General features: G+C 50.7%; 1 protein-coding gene across 3 annotated transcripts in view; it reads left to right on the top strand.

Annotated features, from left to right (window-relative positions):
- Window positions 1–4,183: 4,183 nt before the first annotated feature.
- PRRX1 (paired related homeobox 1) overlaps window positions 4,184–17,763 on the top strand; it is a 90,096-nt gene continuing 76,516 nt past the window's right edge. The window contains exon 1 of one of the 3 annotated variants that reach the window (XM_059674112.1): window positions 4,184–5,549. In XM_059674112.1, the coding sequence (XP_059530095.1) occupies window positions 5,309–5,549 (241 nt within the window). In that variant the 5' untranslated portion in view covers window positions 4,184–5,308. The remainder of the gene's footprint in view (window positions 5,550–17,763) is intronic. The other 2 variants (XM_059674110.1, XM_059674109.1) reach the window with 2 other exon arrangements.

Below are 17,763 nucleotides of genomic sequence, written 5' to 3'. Positions count from 1 at the left end.
GAACCACAAGTAGAAGGGCAAAGGAGAGTTTCCTTTCCAGTCTGGCATAAAGTGTCCTCAAGAACATTAAACTAGGGGAACCCTGCAGAATCCCATGTTATTGTTAATGAAATGTACAGACTAGATTGTCAACCATGAGTGGAAAAGCCTTCCTGCCCCACAGCATGTTACCTGCACGAGGGTGGTAGTGTCTTGTTATGTGTCATGGAATCTATGACCTATCACATGTGATAGTCATGTCAGCTTATTAACGTGTGAGAGTATAACTCCTGGCTTCCGCCTCAGAGGAGAAACTGCTTGGGGTGGGGGGCATTCTGCTAGCCAGATGGGGCAGAATTCTACCCGTTTCCAGTGCCAGGGAAACCCTGGACAGTAACCAATACGGAACCTGTGCATGAAGAGGACTGACTACCCAAGGGCCTGTGGCAGGGAACCGAACCTTCCTACCTTGGTCTGACCTCTTGGTGAGCTTCCTTCCTTGGTCCCAGCTTTGTTCCCACTCACTTGAGGAGAAATCCACAAACAGGAGTTAATTTAAAGAGGGTTAGAGTTGGACAGCCACTGGCAGCTGCGGGAAGGATCGTAAGGAAAAGGATTCTAGCTAGTGACATCACCCAGAGCTTCACGTTTTTAATAAGTACTGATTGATGGATGGAAGTGAAAGCAAATGCCAAGGGAAGATCTACACGTGTCCAGAGATTCTGAGTTAGAAATGCTCTCCTTCCATCGCTTCCATAAAGGAAGGCCCCTGGGGAAGTCACAAAGTAGTGATTAAGGAACGAAACAGGCCAGGGATCTCTGGGGCCTTCTAAGTTCCCAGGCCAGGCCTGCAGGGAGATAAGCTTGGCCCCAGGCACAGCTTCTTCTCCCTTGACATCTTTCTGCCAGATGGTCGCTCTCAAATTCTAGAGGTGCTTGGCCCTCCTGGTTCATGCAACCTGAGCCAGAGAACTTTGGTTCACCAAACTTCCTCTCCCGCCGCGCCTCCGGCACGCAGGCGCAGGGCCTGGGCAGGGAAACGCTGGTGCCCCGAGAAGGCGCTCTGGACCTAAAGCGCTGGCTCCAGGGCATGGAGAGAGCCTTCTCCCTCAGGCCAGCTGGTAGCAGGAACCCACACCTTTCGCCCTTTGCTATTTATTGGGTGAATCTCCCTATTACAATCCAGAATCTCAAAAAATTACAAATGTTGTATGAAAACATAATCAGGGTGTGGATTCAATCCACTGGTAATTGTTAATTGAAAAAGAAAGGAGAGAGGGGGAGAAACACAAATCAATCCTGCAGGGTCTATGCCTGGAGCTTTCTGCTTTCTTGGGGAGCCTCCCAGCATATATCCCCCAACCATCCCGCCTCACCGACTCCCTTTGGTGATCTCTGCGGGAGCTGGAGGATGTCGGGGCTCCGTCCCTGCAGTTGAGGCCGACGGGACACCCTGGGAAGGAGACACCTTCTGGAGGGGTTAAGATCCCTGCAAGCCTTCTGCGCTCCTGTGGCCTCCGCAGGATTCCCCCAACTACCCGCCCTCACTCCCAAATAAAAAGCGCTCCTGTCAGCCTGGAGAGCCTGTCCCAATAAGGGCTCTTCCCTTTCCCTGGACACCCTGGGAGTGTGCCCCCAGATCCCAGCTTCTGGGCTTGGAGCACACCCTGCCCCTCTCCCTCCCGCAGTCCTCAATGGCCACCCCCATTCCTTCAAAGGGGCCCCCAGGCTGGACCAGCTCCACACAGTCACCGGTATTTGAGCTTTCGTTCTGATAGAAGTTTGGGGAAAATCCTGTGCGTAGCAATTTATAATCACGTATAGACGTGTACATATCTGGGCGACAATTGTTAGGCAGCTGGGTCTGGTGTTGGTGTTGAAAGCGCTAGCATCCTAGGTGGTGTTGGTAAGATCAGTTGGTATTGTCACACGACTGCCCAGTGGACGGTGCTCAGGGAGCCCCTGATTCCTCTGCGGAAGGAACGCGGCGCAATCTCAGTGGTGATGTCCACTTCTGTCTGCAACCCTGCGTCTCTGGCCTGAATTCAGGGGCGCTACCTCTCCTTCACCAACCCAGCGGACGGCGGACCCGGGACCAGGCAACTTCCTCTGAAGGGCCATCTCCCCCAGCTGGGAAGGTTGGGAAGGTCGTTGGGTCTGCAGAGGAAGCAGCACACCCGGGTGTCAGAAGCCCCTGGCCCCTTACCCAGACCTTTGTCACAAAAGGCAGCTCAGTCGGTGTTAGGGACGAAAAGAAACCTTTGCAATACGACTATGTGGAGAAGGGTGGAGAAGAGGAGAATGGCGAGGGCCTGCTCCGGTTCTGGGGACGAAACCACCAGTGCCTCGCGCCGTGCGCACGGAGGGAAGGGAAGAGCGGCCCGACGTCGGCCTTCCGCCCAGGCTCACCCAGCAGGACGCCCGGCGAAAACCTCTCCGTGCGATTAAGTCGCCTCACTTGGAGCCGGTGGCACCGACACGTGTGACGCTTGATGGAGGCTCCGTGGTGGAAATCCCCGCGGAAGCGCCCCCCCCCCAATACTCCCACGGGGCGCGGGCCCACCCGCCGCGCGTCCGCCTCCCGCCCGCATCCCGCTCCAGGGCCCCGCGGAGGACAGATGTTTACTGCCCGGAGCCCGGGCCGCTGAGGAGACGGAGCGGCGGGCGCGGGCGCGGCGCTCCGCGAGGCCCTGGCGGGGCTCTGGGCTCCCAGTCGGGGGTGCGAGCGGGGCCGTGGGGAGGGCGAGGGGATGGAAAGAGGAGGGGGGAGTGGGTGGACTAATGATGAAAAAGTCTCCTCCATCCCGGCTCCTTAATTAAATGCATGGAAAGAACCGAGGCGTGCACATCTGGTTTCAATCTGCAGCCCTTTGATGGCATCAAATGTTCTTTTCCCAGATCAGGGCTGGAAGTTCTGGGCTAACTACGGTCGTTTGGAGCCCAGAAACCATTTACACACACTAGGGCCCTTTCTCTTCATTCGAGTCTCGGCTACAGGAGAAAAAGAAAGAAAGAAGAAGAAAAAAAACACACACCTAGTAATCAAGGGAGATGGTGTGTGTGTGTGTGTGTGTGTGTGTGTGTGTGTGTTTAAAGAACATAAAACGCCACAAATAAGCACTTAATATTTTACTTACTGGTCATATAGTAACTCATTTCTAATGAGACTATTAAAGCTGTTACCAAATTCCAACAGGTCATGAAAAAATCGCTCAGCACCTCCCTGTCCTCTGTCAAGTTAGGGCTCGGCAGACAGACGACAGAGCGTTATCTGTCAACTTAGGTGGGGCCCCCTCCCCTCCCCTTCCCTCCGCTCCCCTCCCCTCCCCTCCCCTCCCCCAAGCCGCGAGGCACCCGGCCGGACCCTGCACAGCGCAGGAGCCTCCGCGGTGGAGCGCCCAGCCGGCTCCGCATCTGGGCAGCGCGACCCTCTCGGTATAGCGTCCCTGCCTGGGGAAGCGACCTTGGCCGCACCAACAAGGTTACGAAATTGGGCAGACTGGGGGGGAGGGGGGGGGGCGAGGAGACAGGGAGCATGTGTGATAGACTCCTGGAGTCCTTTCCTCCAGCTAAATAAATATGTAAATTTCCTACCGCACCGGCGGGGGTGGGGGTGGGAATCCTAGCGGCGCGGAGAGCCTCGAATCGATTCGGCGCCTTCAGATCGCCCCCAATCTGCCCTAGTTCGCGGAAGAGGCGCGGGAGAGTCCCATGATGATCGCTCCTGTGACTTTATTACATTGTTTCCTAGGTTGTCTCTGCGGGGCCAAACGCAGCCCTCCTATGCTTTGCTCTCTCCCGCGTTCCCTCTGAGGCGCTCCTCCACCCCCACCGCAAAAACTGTTAGAATAGCGGGAAACGTTAAAATATATATATATATATTTAAAGGCAGAGAGAGGAGAAAATTTGATTGAGATCGTTGTGGATTTTCTCCGACAAGTTTTCCTGCAGCTGTTATCAAAACATGCAAATGAGATTTTCCCCCAACAGGATCCTAAACGAATCCGGAGGAGTTAACGCGCCGAAGCAAAATAATCTTCCCGTTTGAAGTGACTGTGGGTTTCAGTTTGCCTGTTCTCCCTGTGATACTATTGCAGGGGAATGATAATTAGACCTTTACTTGAAAAAATCCAAAGGGGCTCGCTTGCTTTCTCTGCCCTCCCTCCTCCCTTCCCCCTCCCTCTCCCTCTCTCGCTCCCTCCCTCTCTCTTTCTGTCTTGCTCAGATGTTGGCAAAGGGGTTTTTCTTCATCAGACTGTTTTTTGGTCCGAGGGAAAAGGAGGAAGAAGGAGATTGTGATGGAGAAAGGGGGTCTGTAAATCGTCAGGCACCGCACAAAGGCTTTGCCACGTAATTACAGGCTCCTATTAAGTCGAGATCTGCCCTCCCAGGGGTCTCCAATTTTCTTGTATTCCCTACAAAGCGTCCTCTGCATGCCAGTTTGTGCCTTTTGAAGTGCCAGAGAGCTTCTTGATCCAACTGAGAAGGAAAAGGAGCTGGGCAAGAAGAGGGGGAGAGAGAGAGAGAAGAGAAAGGGGGGAAACCCACCACCACCCTCCTTCGGACTCCTGAAGCCCTTTTTTTTCCCTCCTCCTAACGAAAAGTAAAGTGAGAATCCTGCTCTCCAGTACATCTGCAAGACATCACCCTCTCCTCCTGAAACTCTAGTCACTCCTGAGAATCCACAGGAGTGCGGAGAGGGGGAACGCGCTTTCTTGAAGATGTTTTAAAGCTGGAACAAGCCTTCTTCTGTTGGTGCTTGAACTCTTGCCTGGGAATAACTTTTTTAACCTTAAAAAAAAAAACACCCACTTTGATTCTTCTCTCCCACCCCTTCTCCTCTCTTCTTGTGTTTGCCTAACTCCCCCGCCCTGCTGGCTTCCCCTCTCTCCTCTCCCCCTGACTATTATTTTTAGTGTGTGCGTGTGGACGCTTTTGGAGAGAGAGGTGGAAGGAATTCTTTTCTCCTGACTTGAACGCGGGGTGACTTTTGGACTTTACTTTTTGGTGTGGGTTATCTCTTTGGACCGCGCCGGACTTGGCCTCGGGAAGGCAGCCGAGGCTGTCAGAGCTGCTGTGGGAGAGCGCTCTGCTCTGCACCAGGGGTCCCCCGCCCTCTTTCCACTGTTTTTTTTTTTTTTTCCCTGTTCTTCCCCTCCTTCTCTCTCTCTCTCTCTCTCTCTCTCTCTCTCTCTCTCTCTCTCTCTCTCTCTCTCTCTCCACTCCCCCTCTCTCTTCCCCACTCGGCTCCTCTCCCCCCTCGCGCCCACAGCGTTTGGTGTTGATTCGAGCGGGAAGAGGGGGGTGGGTGGGATCCGAGGGGGAGACCATGACCTCCAGCTACGGGCACGTTCTGGAGCGGCAACCGGCGCTGGGCGGCCGCTTGGACAGCCCGGGCAACCTCGACACCCTGCAGGCGAAAAAGAACTTCTCCGTCAGTCACCTGCTAGACCTGGAGGAGGCCGGGGACATGGTGGCGGCGCAGGCGGACGAGAGCGTGGGCGAGGCGGGCCGGAGCCTGCTGGAGTCGCCGGGGCTCACCAGCGGCAGCGACACCCCGCAGCAGGACAGTGAGTGCGGGGCGCCTGCCCCGGGGCGGCCGGGGTGTCCGGGACCGAGGGCGGGGGGCCGAGCTGGGCGGCCCAGGGGAGGAAGTCGGGGACCAGGCGAGGTGGCGGCAGTGGCCGGAGGAAGGGCCGGTCCCAGATGGGAAGCGGGATGAGAAGAGGAGGGCTCCTCCGCAGGCGTCGCCAGGGCAGACGCCGGAGGGAGACCCCGAGGCCCTGCGGTCGGTCGGTCGGTCGGGGTCAGGGCACTGCCCGCGCGGAGTGTCGCTGAGGCCGCCTGCGCCGTCCCTGCGTCCTCGGCGAGCCGGTTGGCGCGATCTCCCCGCTGGCAGGCGGCAGGGCTGGGAAGGGGCTTAGAGGGGTGCAGACCCGGGGAGCCCGCCCTGTTGGGGAGGCAGCGGTTAAAGCCGCGGTGGGGAGGGCAGGAGGGCTTCTTGCAGCGGTGTGTGCGGGTGAGGGGGCAGCAGGGGCACAGGGAGCTGGACTCGGCGCCGCCGGTGGCACGGGGTGGTGGGCTCAGGAGGCCTGGCGTGCAGGGTGGGCTGCGCTGGAGCCCGGACGGCCTCCTGAGCTGCCCTGGGCCCCCTCTACCTGCAAATGGGCGGGAGACCCTGGCAGAGTCAAACGCCTGATGACTCCTCTGGTGTGAAACCCAGCTCCTGCCCCGCAAGATCCCGCACGAGATGCGCGGGGCAAGCTGGGTTCCCGTGTGGAGCCCGGTGTCATGTGGAGGAGTTCTCCCTATTGGCGTCCAAACCTTGAGAAAACTCCAGCGCGGTCTCCCTTCCCCATCCTCCCGGACCGGTAGGAGCGCCCCCAGGAATGTCGCTGGCTGTTATTAACCAAGCCTTACAGCGTGACTCCCAGTGTGTCCGCACGTCCCGAGTCTGTAACAGACCTGACACCTCGCTCATCCCAGGTGACATGGGACTGGAGATTTCCTCCTTGAGGTCTGCAAGAGCCTAAACTTGGCTGGAAGTTTTAAAATGAGGCTGATCCCTTTCCGTGTCACTATTTGCCAACTGCTATTTTGCCGTCAAATTTGGAACTTGTGGAACCAGGCGTTCTGTGACTTTCAGAAAACATAGCCAATGTCAGACTTTCAGAAAACAGACAAAGTAACCAGACCCAGAAACAGCTGGAAGCAAGGCCTGGGCAAAGCAGTGGGAGCCCCCAAGGGGGTAGAGCCGGCCACAGGAAGCCTGCCCTCGCACTCCAGGCGTGGGCTCCCCGCAGTGTATTTTAGCCAAAATGGAATTGGGACCTAGGTACTTGCAGAGGCAGAGGGCCATGGGGCGTCTGGCCTGGCCTGGCCTGTCCCTAGGGAAAGACGGCCAACTCTGAGGAATGAAGACCGGGTGTCCCCAAGGGCTAGACACAGAGGCAGGGGATTCCTCATCAGCGGGTATTGGTGCCGGGGACTGCTCTTGCGCGTTAATTGTTTGTGTAGACACTTTTAGCTCCAAGAAAATGCACTGTGAAATGCACTTTTTAAAGGTCTTACTAGGGAAAATTTAAACACATGAAGAATAGGGAGAACAGTCTTCTGCACGTCCATGTACCTACTGCCCAGCTTCAGCAATTCTGCCCCTGTTTCCCCATGGCTAATGCTCTGTTCCAAAAGTTATCACCATTCAGAGCCCAGGAGGCTGGACCCACAACAGAAAACAGAGTGGTGAAGAAAGCGCTGCTTAGAAGAGGGTGGGGCGGGTGTGTCCAGCCCGAAGTGTGAGTGGAAGGCTTGAAAAGCAGGCCCAAGGCTCCTGGCCACAGCAAGCTCAGGGCCCAGGCCGGCAGCGGTGGGCACAGGGTGCTACAGAGCGAGGCTGGGCCAAGGACACTGCCTGGGAAGCGCCCTCAAGCCCAGGCGAAGGCTGTGCCTGAGGTGGAGGAAGGTGACCCCGGGACAGCTCCTGGGATCCAGGCCTCCCGCTGCCCAGACTTTGCTGCCCACATGGCATTGGCTGCGGGCATGAGGACTGGCAAAGAGCAGTGGGCTCAGTTGGGGACTGTGTGTCGGAGGGAAAGGGATGAGAACTGCAGTAACCTGCCTGCTTGATAAGTGTGCACATCTCAGAGAATGGAGTAACAAGGCCCAGTGGGGAGTAGACCCGCAAAGGAAACGAGGGAGGTTCGGAGGCCAGCCAGGGAGAGGATGTTGAGGAAAGTCCATAGAGTTACGAAAGGAGGTCGCAGAAAGCAGAGCTGAGGTGATGGGGACAAGATCACCTTCACCTGGGACTGGGAAAGTAGCTGGATACACACACACACACACACACACACACACACACACACACACACGGCAGGCCTGGTTTTCCAGAGATGGCGAAAGGCCTATTCTAAGAAATAGTTGTTGCTCTTAGAAATAAAGTTCCCTCGCCTTCCTGCCTCATCTCTGGAATGAAGGGTCTGGTAAGTTGGGCGATGGCAAGTGTCCAGGAGGACCCTTGCCCTCGGTTCTCGGCCTCCCTCAGGAGTTGCCCAGGAGGCTGTTGTGGGCTACCTGGCAGCCTGCACTGGCTGGGTCTCCAGTCTGCTGGAGACAGTGAATCAGAGACCAGGGGAGTCTCCAGGCAGAGGACTAGACCTGGGCTCCGAGCCCGCCAGTGCCAGAGGCCTCACCGAGGGTCAGGCACTTCTTGCTTCTTGCAGCCTGCTGGGAGGCCACTGCAGAGTGGGGACTGAAGATAAGCTCCTTCGGAGGGATGGGGAACCTCCGGAGACACCTTTTATTTTTCCAGCGACAGGGAAACAGGTCCTCCCTAAATTTTCTTTAGGGCTGATATTAGTAAAACAGACTCCATTTACGTTCGCAATTGTAGATCATTCATGTTGCAAAATGCTGAATTACAACCTGGACCAGCCTTGGCAAAGAGCTGCTAAGTATCCTGTCCACAGGGAGGGCTTCTGCTGATCTCCTGCACACTCACCCCCTGAAATTCTGTTTCCCTGTTGGTTGAGATTCGCTCCCCTTTCTTTCCTCCACTACGGATTCTCCCAGCCTGTAAATTTCTAAAACTTCTAGGTTCCAATACCTGAAGGGTTTAAAGAAATGGTTCTTTAACACTGTTAGGAATGCAGTGGCGAGTGGGGGAGTGTGGAGTGTGAAGGCGGGGTGGTGTTAGATCAGGGGCGGTCAGGGAAAGGAAAGAGGAACAGGTCATAAAACAGGCAGACTACTCCTAGGAGGACTGTGCATCCCGCTGTCATTTCTTAATCCGAACTTCTGCAAACTCTTAAAAAAAAAAAACACCCTGCCTTCCACGTTCCCAGCCTCTAAATTAGTGAAACCAGATTGTCCTAATAAGACCTTTTGTTGGAAACACATGTAGTCATAAAAAGGTAGACGGAAAGTCAATTAGACACGCGCGCGCACACGCACACACGCACAGGCCGGTGCTAAGTGTGCGCCGGACGCAGCTGGGGCCCGGCCAGGGCGGATGCAAATACAGCACAGAGGCCCGGGAAATTGATTTGTCACAAAGGGAGAGGTGTAAACGCGGCGCAGAGGAATCGCTCGCCCAATCCCTCCGCCACACACGGGGGCCCACCTCCGCCAACTACTCCTGGCGAGATAAACTCCTAGGGGAGCTTGAACATTCCCCAGGCGCACTGCAGTTTGAATTGCATCAGAATAGCAATTTCCCCGGAGTCTCAGCGTTTACAGACTTTTGCGGTGCAAGTTTTCTTATGGGGCACCGTCCTGGGACCTAGAGCCGGTGTGGCACTCTGAATTTGGGCCTCAATTATCTCCACTCAATGGGGAGTCAAGAAAATACATCGTCTTAAGGGTAGCCTGGGAAGAAAATTATCTATAGAGGAGGTAGTGAAATCCAGGATCACGGGAAGGGAGGGTGACCCCAAAGTCCAAAGTCAAGTTCAGAGAAGAGGTGGTGAATCCTGTTTATCTTACACGCAGGGGCAGGGGCTGGATGGCCGCCGTCTCTTAAATTAATTTTGGGGAAACGGACAGTCTGGTGACTTGCACCGCTTTAGAGCCAAGCACCGCTTGGAGTTTGCAGTGTCGGGAAGGTGGGGCACAAAGTCCGAGGCGCCAGGCTGCCGATGCTCCCTGCTCCAGATCGCCCAACCCTAAGAAACAGTCACGGCCTCCACGTTCATTTCTCCTCTGAGGCCCTTTCCAAGACTCTGGAGCGCCACTCCCGCAGTCCAGGCGCCCGAAGCTCGCCCCGCGGCTCGGCGACCCCAGCCTTCCGGGCGCGCTCAGGTCAGAGCGCGGTGGCGTCAGGCGGGCAGCAGTAGGTCACAAGGGTCCCTGCAGTTTCTTCATCTTCCCAGGGCCTCATTTTCGATTTTACAACCCGAGCGAATAAATCATCTCCAAACCAACAAGGTACCACCCCCCACCCCACGCCACCCCACTCCACGCGAAACGCCCCCCAGCAACTTCAGAGACATCTCTTCCTACCCCACTGGCTCCGAGTTCCTAACGCCGCTCCCGCCAGCAGCCACCTCCGGGATGCTTTTTCACATTTAAATGGCACCAGTAGGTTTCCAACCAGGAGGACCTCCAAACTAATTGGATTCATACTTTAAAAGACATTGTTTCTTTACAAATTCCTGCCCCCATCCCCTGCAGCAGGGAACCCCACCAAAAGCTGACACCCCAGCTCCCGGAAAATCTCCATCACAGAGGCCAGCGGGCGCCGCGGATACCGGGATGCTGCAAGTCTGCGCGGCGTGCGCGCGCGAGGGTCCCCGCCTGCCTCCCGCTAGCACGGTTCGCAAAATACGTATTTCTTTTTTACCCTTTTGGAGAGGAGTCAGCAAAAACTTTAGACGGTACAATTTTAAGAAAGGAAGGAGACAAGGCTTGCGTTCTGCTTTTTTCTTTTCTTTCTTCTTTCTTTCTTTCTTTTTTTTTTTGCAAGGAGTAGAAGAGTGTTTTGGGAAAGAATCTCCCCGGAAGAAAAAGTGAAACAGAGGGCCCAGGATCCTCCAAGTGATTCCTAAATCCACATAACAGGATCCTCGGAGTATTCCTCTGGGCCAGAGAGCCGGCATTCACAGGAACTATTTCATAAGGGGACAACTCCTTGCGGCCTTTTGGTATCCAAACACTCACCTGAGCGCACACGCTGTCCTTGCAATCACTGGGGCCCGAATCCCACCGCGTAGATGTCCTTTAATCTCCCTTTTCAATAATACTAAGAGGATGCATTCGACAGCATTATTAGAATTTGGATTCTTGTAAAATCGAATCGCTCAGTGAGCAAGCTAACAACACCCAATTAAAAACCAACCGCCTCAAACAGCAAGAATAATATCCACAAAGTGCCACGGCCTCCTTTTCTCTACATAGGCTGTTTCTTATTAAACCAATCAATACGGAGACGCATTGAGGAGACATCTGAGGAGGGACAGTCATCGTGTTGGTGGGGGCGGGGGGCGGGGGGCGGTCAGCGTTTGTTTTCCATGTGTAGAAGTCTTTGAGTAAGAAGTCCCCACAATGGTCTTAATCTTAGTCGATCCTCGGTGTCATTTGTCTAATGTCGGAAGGCAGCCCCGCGGAAGTAGTCGTACAGAGAATGGCGGGCTATCTATCGACTTTAGGTTTAAGACTTGAAAAATCACCACGACTCACTTGTCCTGGAACCACTTTTCTTGATGAAAAAGATATCTGGGAAGCTGATTACAGGGACGATGGCCACTCCATGGGGACGGGAGGGGAACAACACACAAAGGGTGGTCGGCGAAGGAAATTTTATGAAAGAAAAGAAAGAAAACATGTCAGAACAAATCAATCACACACACATGTGACTTCTCAGAAGAGTCTGAGGACACTGGGACTCTGAAGGATTCTGTTGTTCCTGAAGTTCTCACATATAGGACTACGTCAAGGTCTTAGTTATGCCCAAAATGCAGCCCTGGCTACGGGATGCCCTGGCCCCTTTTCTACACCAAGTAACGAGGGGGCTGTAATTCCCAAGAACCGTGGGGCTTATTTTTTACCAATAGGGATTTCCCCAGACTCAGCTCCAAATGAGAAATAAATTTGTGAAAATGTGTATTCATTCGAATCCGAGTTACGAGAAAGGGCAAGGACAGGTTCTCTGGTTCCTATTGTGTCTCCTTTCCTGGAGTTGTTTGCGAGTGGTTGAAAATTTTCTTAAGGGCTGGCAGCACGGGGAGATTACATGGCAATTTCTAGCGGGGGGAATAGATATCTCTGGGGCCTGAACAGCAGGCATCTTTGAATCTCACCTTTTGGGGAGTGGGAGTGGGAAGGGAGTAAAATAGGGTGAGGGGAAATTAATTAACTTAGTGAATTTAACTTTTAAAACAGCCCATAATACCTTAGATTTTAATGATCTTCATGATGGGCAGGAAAAGATGCAAGCACACCTAGCCCACCTCTGCCCTTGGCCTCCCAGTTCCAAGGGCACGGGGGCATAGCTTTGGGTGGGTGGGATGGCCAGGCAGGCCTCTCCCTGCCTTCTCCCACCTAAAGGGGGCGAATTTCTCCCAGGCCAGGCTGGGACCTACCCTACCTTCAAAAGCCCTTGGCCTCCTGCAGGGAAGAGAGGCATGCTGGAAGACCCCTCTACACAAGTAGCTAATGATGGGAAATATCAATATCGTGGAGACACTCCAGCATAAATAGAAGCTACAGAGACATGGAGATAGCTGGCAGGCAGTCTGCCTTTCTCTTTGGAATGAGGGTGTCAGGATTCCAGGGTGAGCTGGAAGGGGCAGGAGGGGAGTGCAGTAGACCACCTGGGTTTGTTGGGTGCTAGGCCTGGTGCCTGGGTTCCCTGGGGAAGGAGAGGGTTTGTCCCTGAGGAGGGAGGTAGACATTTGTGCATACGAACTCCCAGTATTTAAAGACAGTGGGACAGATTTGAGAGATGGAGAGCTGCAGTATTAAGTGAGGTGCTGCCACACTTCCACAGAAACCCTCACAGTACCAGGAATCTCAGATAAGGCAGAACACCAGCCGCCCTAGAGATGAACCCTGGGGTTAGGGTAACCGTCTTTCCCTCAAAGGAAGAACAATAGGCTGCCTCAAGTCTTGGGTGTGACAGGTGGGATGTGCCAAACCCATCTGCAAATCCCAAATCTTACTCTTGGCCTCCACTGATCCTCCCTTTTGGGGAAAGAGTTTCAAAAGTCCCAAAGGACCTAAGAGACTAAAATTCTTAATCCCTCTCTGTAAATCTTGAAACATTCTACTTCTCTTCTTACCACTCCTTGACATGGGAGGCCAACAAGACAAAGCATCGCTGGGAGCTGCAAAGCGGCAGGATGAAAATTTTGTCTTCTTAGTGTAGGTGGTGGTTACTACATACCTCCCAAGATAATCTGAGCTTGCGTGCTCACTAGAAACAGAAGCACAAGGCCAGGACGGTAAAGGAAATTGCCTTCCCACAAACATTTGTCTGGGAGTAAAAACACTCACCCCAGTCACTTAATTTCTCATCATTAGTCATGTCATTATATTTTAGAGGACGCACAGTGCTGGAAGGTGGTGTAGTTATAAATAAGCATAAAAACAGACGGGCACTCTCCCAGTACTCTAAATACATATGGGGAGGCCAAATGTTTTCAAAGGGGATTCAGATATACAACTTCAAGGCTAAGGGGCCCAAGTCAATCAAAGTTGGAGCCAGGATATGCTAAGTTCAATCAGCCTGACTATGGGCAAAGTGAAAGGCCTAGCCAGCATTTCAGATGTACAGAGAGAACCACATTTTCTCAAGTTTCCATTATATTTACCCACACAAATTCCTGCTAGTCTGCAAAGGGTTTGGTAGCTTTGGGTAGGACCTGGCAGGTGGTAGGGGACTCTGTGCCCAAGCCTCCTGTCCTTGTCTACTGTCCTCTTCTTTGCATTTTCTGTGCCCCAATTGGTTGTCCAAGACCTCTTTGTTGCAGAGAAATTGGTGCCTGGAGGCCACAGAAGCCCCCTAAAGACTGTTTTTGCAGAGTCCTCAGAAAAGGAGACAGCTGTTGAGCTCAATGACATGTCATGTATCAGGTCTTTTCATGTACTTTTCTGCTCTGGTAATTTATTTTACAATAGCCTGGTTAGCAACTTCTTGGGAATGGAGGTTTGGGGACTTGAGTTCAATTTGTTTTCCAGGTAACACACAAATATATGAAGTGGAAAGTACCAAAGGAAATAGGTGTTGAATCAAAACCTTTATATCTGGGCATTGACATATATATCACCATTAATCCAGATTGGGAGGGGGCATTAAATAACTAGGTACATTGTGGCTTTTCTTTCCATTTTTACCAGTGCTATTTCCCTAAATCCTTTGTCTGAATTACAGCGGTCATATATCGTTTGGACAGCAGTCAACCTGTTGTCTGTGCTCCATACATGCTCACCTAGTGATACAATGACCCCCTTTCCAATCTGGCCTAAGTTCTAGGCCTTCTTTCCTCCCCTACCCCCTCCATACCCTTTGCCTCCTTGAGGCCGCCCATTTTAATAACCATCCCTATATTGACGACTCCCAGGTTATAGCTTCATGGTCCCCTTAGAATTACAGATTCATATAGCAGCTACCTACCTAGGGGACATTTCCATTTAAACATAAAAGTGCTTAGACCTCAAAAACAAGAAAACATGACACCAAATGAGCTCCCTTTCCCCAATCTGATCCTCTTATAGCTTTCCCCATCTTCCTGCACCACATCATGTGGGCACAAAACTTAGAAATTTCATTCTTGGCTCCTTCCTTTACACCTCGGTCCAAGCCATCCCCTGATCCCAAGTTTACTTTCTGAAATCACTTGAATCCATCTTCTTTCCAAGCCTCCACGATAGCTCACCTGCACTGCTGTACCAGCCTCCTAACTCCCTGCATCCATGCTAGTCCTCCTCTGTGTGCTGGTGGCAAACTGAGCAGATATAAAAGGTCCTCAAAGAGTATTTGCTGAATGAATGGATGATCAATGATGGTGTGTACTTTTGCATACTCTTAAAAATCCATGGGTCTCTCCTTCTATAGAACTCACAACTGCTTTCATTCTTTTCTACGGCAAGACCAAATTATTTGTCCTGTTGTGCGTTTTTTTTTTTTTTAAATCACCCTTTATGTTTCCATCCCTGCCCTAGTAACCTGTCCGTCACACATGTGCAGATCTGACTCTTTCCCCATTTGCCCCAATATGCTCTTGAGGCTCTAGTCTCCTTTCTGCTTCTCTGACTTCTGATATGAAATGGCCTGGCTCCTTGCCCCTTTTTCAAATTTACCCCTGAGACTTGTTCCCAACACACTTCTGTGTGACACCCTCCTTGACTACTTCATCTCAGACCAAGCAAACTCCTTTCTCGGTGCTTTCTGTAGAAATATTCAACATCTCAACAAATATTGCTTAGTTATTTTCTAAATATTTATGATTATTAATTTATCTTGAGAAATTCTTAAGGTTAGAGACTTTTATGGGGGGGGGGGGAGCATGTTCCACAGTGCATATAGCAAAGCTGCAGTAAGCAAATAAATAGAGAATTTTTTGGTATAGTCTGGTTGTGCTGTTTTTGCAATCTCGATCTGCAAGTAATTTTTTGAATATAAAAGTAATATCCAAGTGCAATACTACTCATTTTAGGAATTGTATTATTTCACATTTAAAAGTTTAAGTAGGAAAATAATGCCATCTATATTTCAACTGTGGGAGACACAGTTAATAGTTTGGTGCTAAAATATTTCCTTTTGATTTTTACCAATTTTTCTTATTAACACTCTCGATTCCTGATTTTTCTTTAATTGATGGGGGGAATTTTTAATCCCATTTTCAAAGGTTGTGTTTCCCCCAAATTAAGAGAATACTCAAACATGTAATGGCATGTGTTTTCTCTGTTCCTGGTAGAATGATGATCAGGTAGGACAGGAACAGATGCCAGGAGGCAGAAGTACGCTTTCACAGAGGAAGGAGCATTTATAAAAATCAAAGACAATGCATTTATCTAGATACGAAAGTCTATAGTACCCTAGCCTTTAGGTAACATGATAATTATGGAGAAAATATAATTTGTTATTAGTTGAGGTTAAAACATCTGCCTGATGAATGCAAATATTTTCTTTAGGGAAGAGTATTAACAAGTGGTATGAAATCATGTAGAAAGAAATTTTAAATGATGAATTAGATGTTGTAATAATTCATCTTTCTCCTCATGAGAAAGGGGGAACAGAGAGCGTAATCGTCATTTTTGAGGATTAAAAAACCACACTTGCCTAATCAAAATTCCTGCTGGTCCCCTCACTGCCTGTTTCTAAGGGAAGAAAAAAGAACCACCCAGTGAGCTCTTTGCCTATACCCAGATGTGCCGCTCAGCGCTCTAATCCTCAAGTTCGAGGAAAGACCACGGGGTGAATCCTCAACACATTTTAGAAATAAAACGTAATTTAGTTCATTAATCACAAAAGCTGAAATCTGCAGTTTTGCTAGACACATTTTAAAGGCTGACTCCCTTCTGAAGAGAGAAAGAATTATCTCCCTTCGAGTTTGACTGCTCCGCGTCTGTTCTCAGCGTCCCTCGGGGAAGGAGGTTTTCCCGGGTTTGGTTGTTTTAACTCACAATATATGAGTGCTATTTACATTTATGTCTTCTTTTCCTTTTCCTTCACTCCAACGTTCTTCTTTCCCAAGGCGGTGAGAATATCTGTTGTCTGTGCTGTTTGCGGGGGAGGGGCGTCTTTGTTTTTGTTTTGTTTTGGAGATTCCGGGATACCTTGAACAGCCAGGAAATCCCAGCGGTGTTTGGGTAGGCCTTTAAGGACAATCATTTTAGCTGAATTCATATGCTCACTGCTGGTTTCTTTAATTCTCTCCCCTGATTTGTTTTAATAAATTGATGCATTACTTTGTCTGAAAGGGTTAATAATTATAATAGGAAAGACAAAGTGAGATTAAATATGAAATTGCTTCACAAACTCTAAGGACATCTACAGATGCGATTACATTTTAAAAGGCCAATTCTAAGAAGCAGGCAGAGATGGCACGATTCTTGACAGATAAGAAGTCTGTGGCCGATAGGTGACTTGCATCTTTCTCTCCTGACCCCACTGTAACTCTTTTCATTATATCCCACCATCTTGGACGTCAGCTCAATTCTGTGAGATGCCTTATAGTCCAGTGAAACAATTCAGAGTTAAGAAGAGGGAGACCAGCCTGTCACTTCACAACACATGGCCGTGCTACACAATCTCTTTTTATGCCTCTTGCTCATATTGTTGGTTATAAAGTGGGCATGTCACTGCTCTGTCTAGCTTCCTCATGGGCATGGAGGAGGCCAAAAAAGATAGTGCATCTGTGAAAATATTTGAGAAATGAAGGACTGAATTTGTGTATGTTATTCTACCGTAGGAACCAAATGAAGATTTTTCTAAATTATGTTATCATATAAAGATCAAAACCCAAGAATACAATTTAATAAATATATACCCAGACCTCAAAAGGCAAGAATTTTTAGATTTAAGGACATCAGGATTTTCAAAGCCCTGCACTTTCTATTCAGAGAATCCTGTGTGAATTTATGGTTGCACAATACACAGTAGACCCCCCTTATCTACTGTTTCACTTTTTAGTTTCAGTTCACCATGGTCAACTGTGGTCCAAAAATGTTAAATGGAAAATTCCAGAAATAAACGATTCTCATATATTTTAAATCCCATGCCATTCTGAGTAGTGGGGTGACATCTCACTGGTTGTGCTCTGTGCCCCTGGGACATGATCATCCCTTTATCTAGCATCCATCCACACTGTTGATGTTACTGTTAGTCACCTAGCAGCTTTCCAAGTGGTCAGACCCACTGCCTTGGTATTGCAGCACTGGTGTTCCAGTCTCCCTTATTTTACTTACTAATGGCCCACAAGCACAGGAGTAGTGATGCTGGCTATTTGAATATGCCAACCAGAAGCTAGGAAGTGCTTCCTTTAAGTGAAAAGGAATGTATGTGTAGGGGAAAACATGGTTTATATAGGGTTCAGAACTATCCATGGGTTTCAGGCATCCACTGGGGGTCTTGGGACATATCCCCTGTGGATAAGGGGGCGGGGATACTGTACTTGCTGGTTGACTTTGTTTGGAATAATGAGATAATGTAAACAAAGACCTCAATACTCTACTTTTCCTCCCATTGAAGGCATCAGCTAGATGCTTTCCCCTTTCCTGCCCCCACTGCCACCACACCTCTGACAAGAATCAGTTATTCCAGGCTCAGATATATATTCAATGTGGTTT

Source organism: Myotis daubentonii, chromosome 18, assembly GCF_963259705.1.
Source record: "Myotis daubentonii chromosome 18, mMyoDau2.1, whole genome shotgun sequence".
NCBI classification, from domain to species: domain Eukaryota; kingdom Metazoa; phylum Chordata; class Mammalia; order Chiroptera; family Vespertilionidae; genus Myotis; species Myotis daubentonii.
The sequence above is the reverse complement of the archived record's forward strand: the minus strand, read 5'-3'. Positions and strand labels throughout refer to the sequence as shown.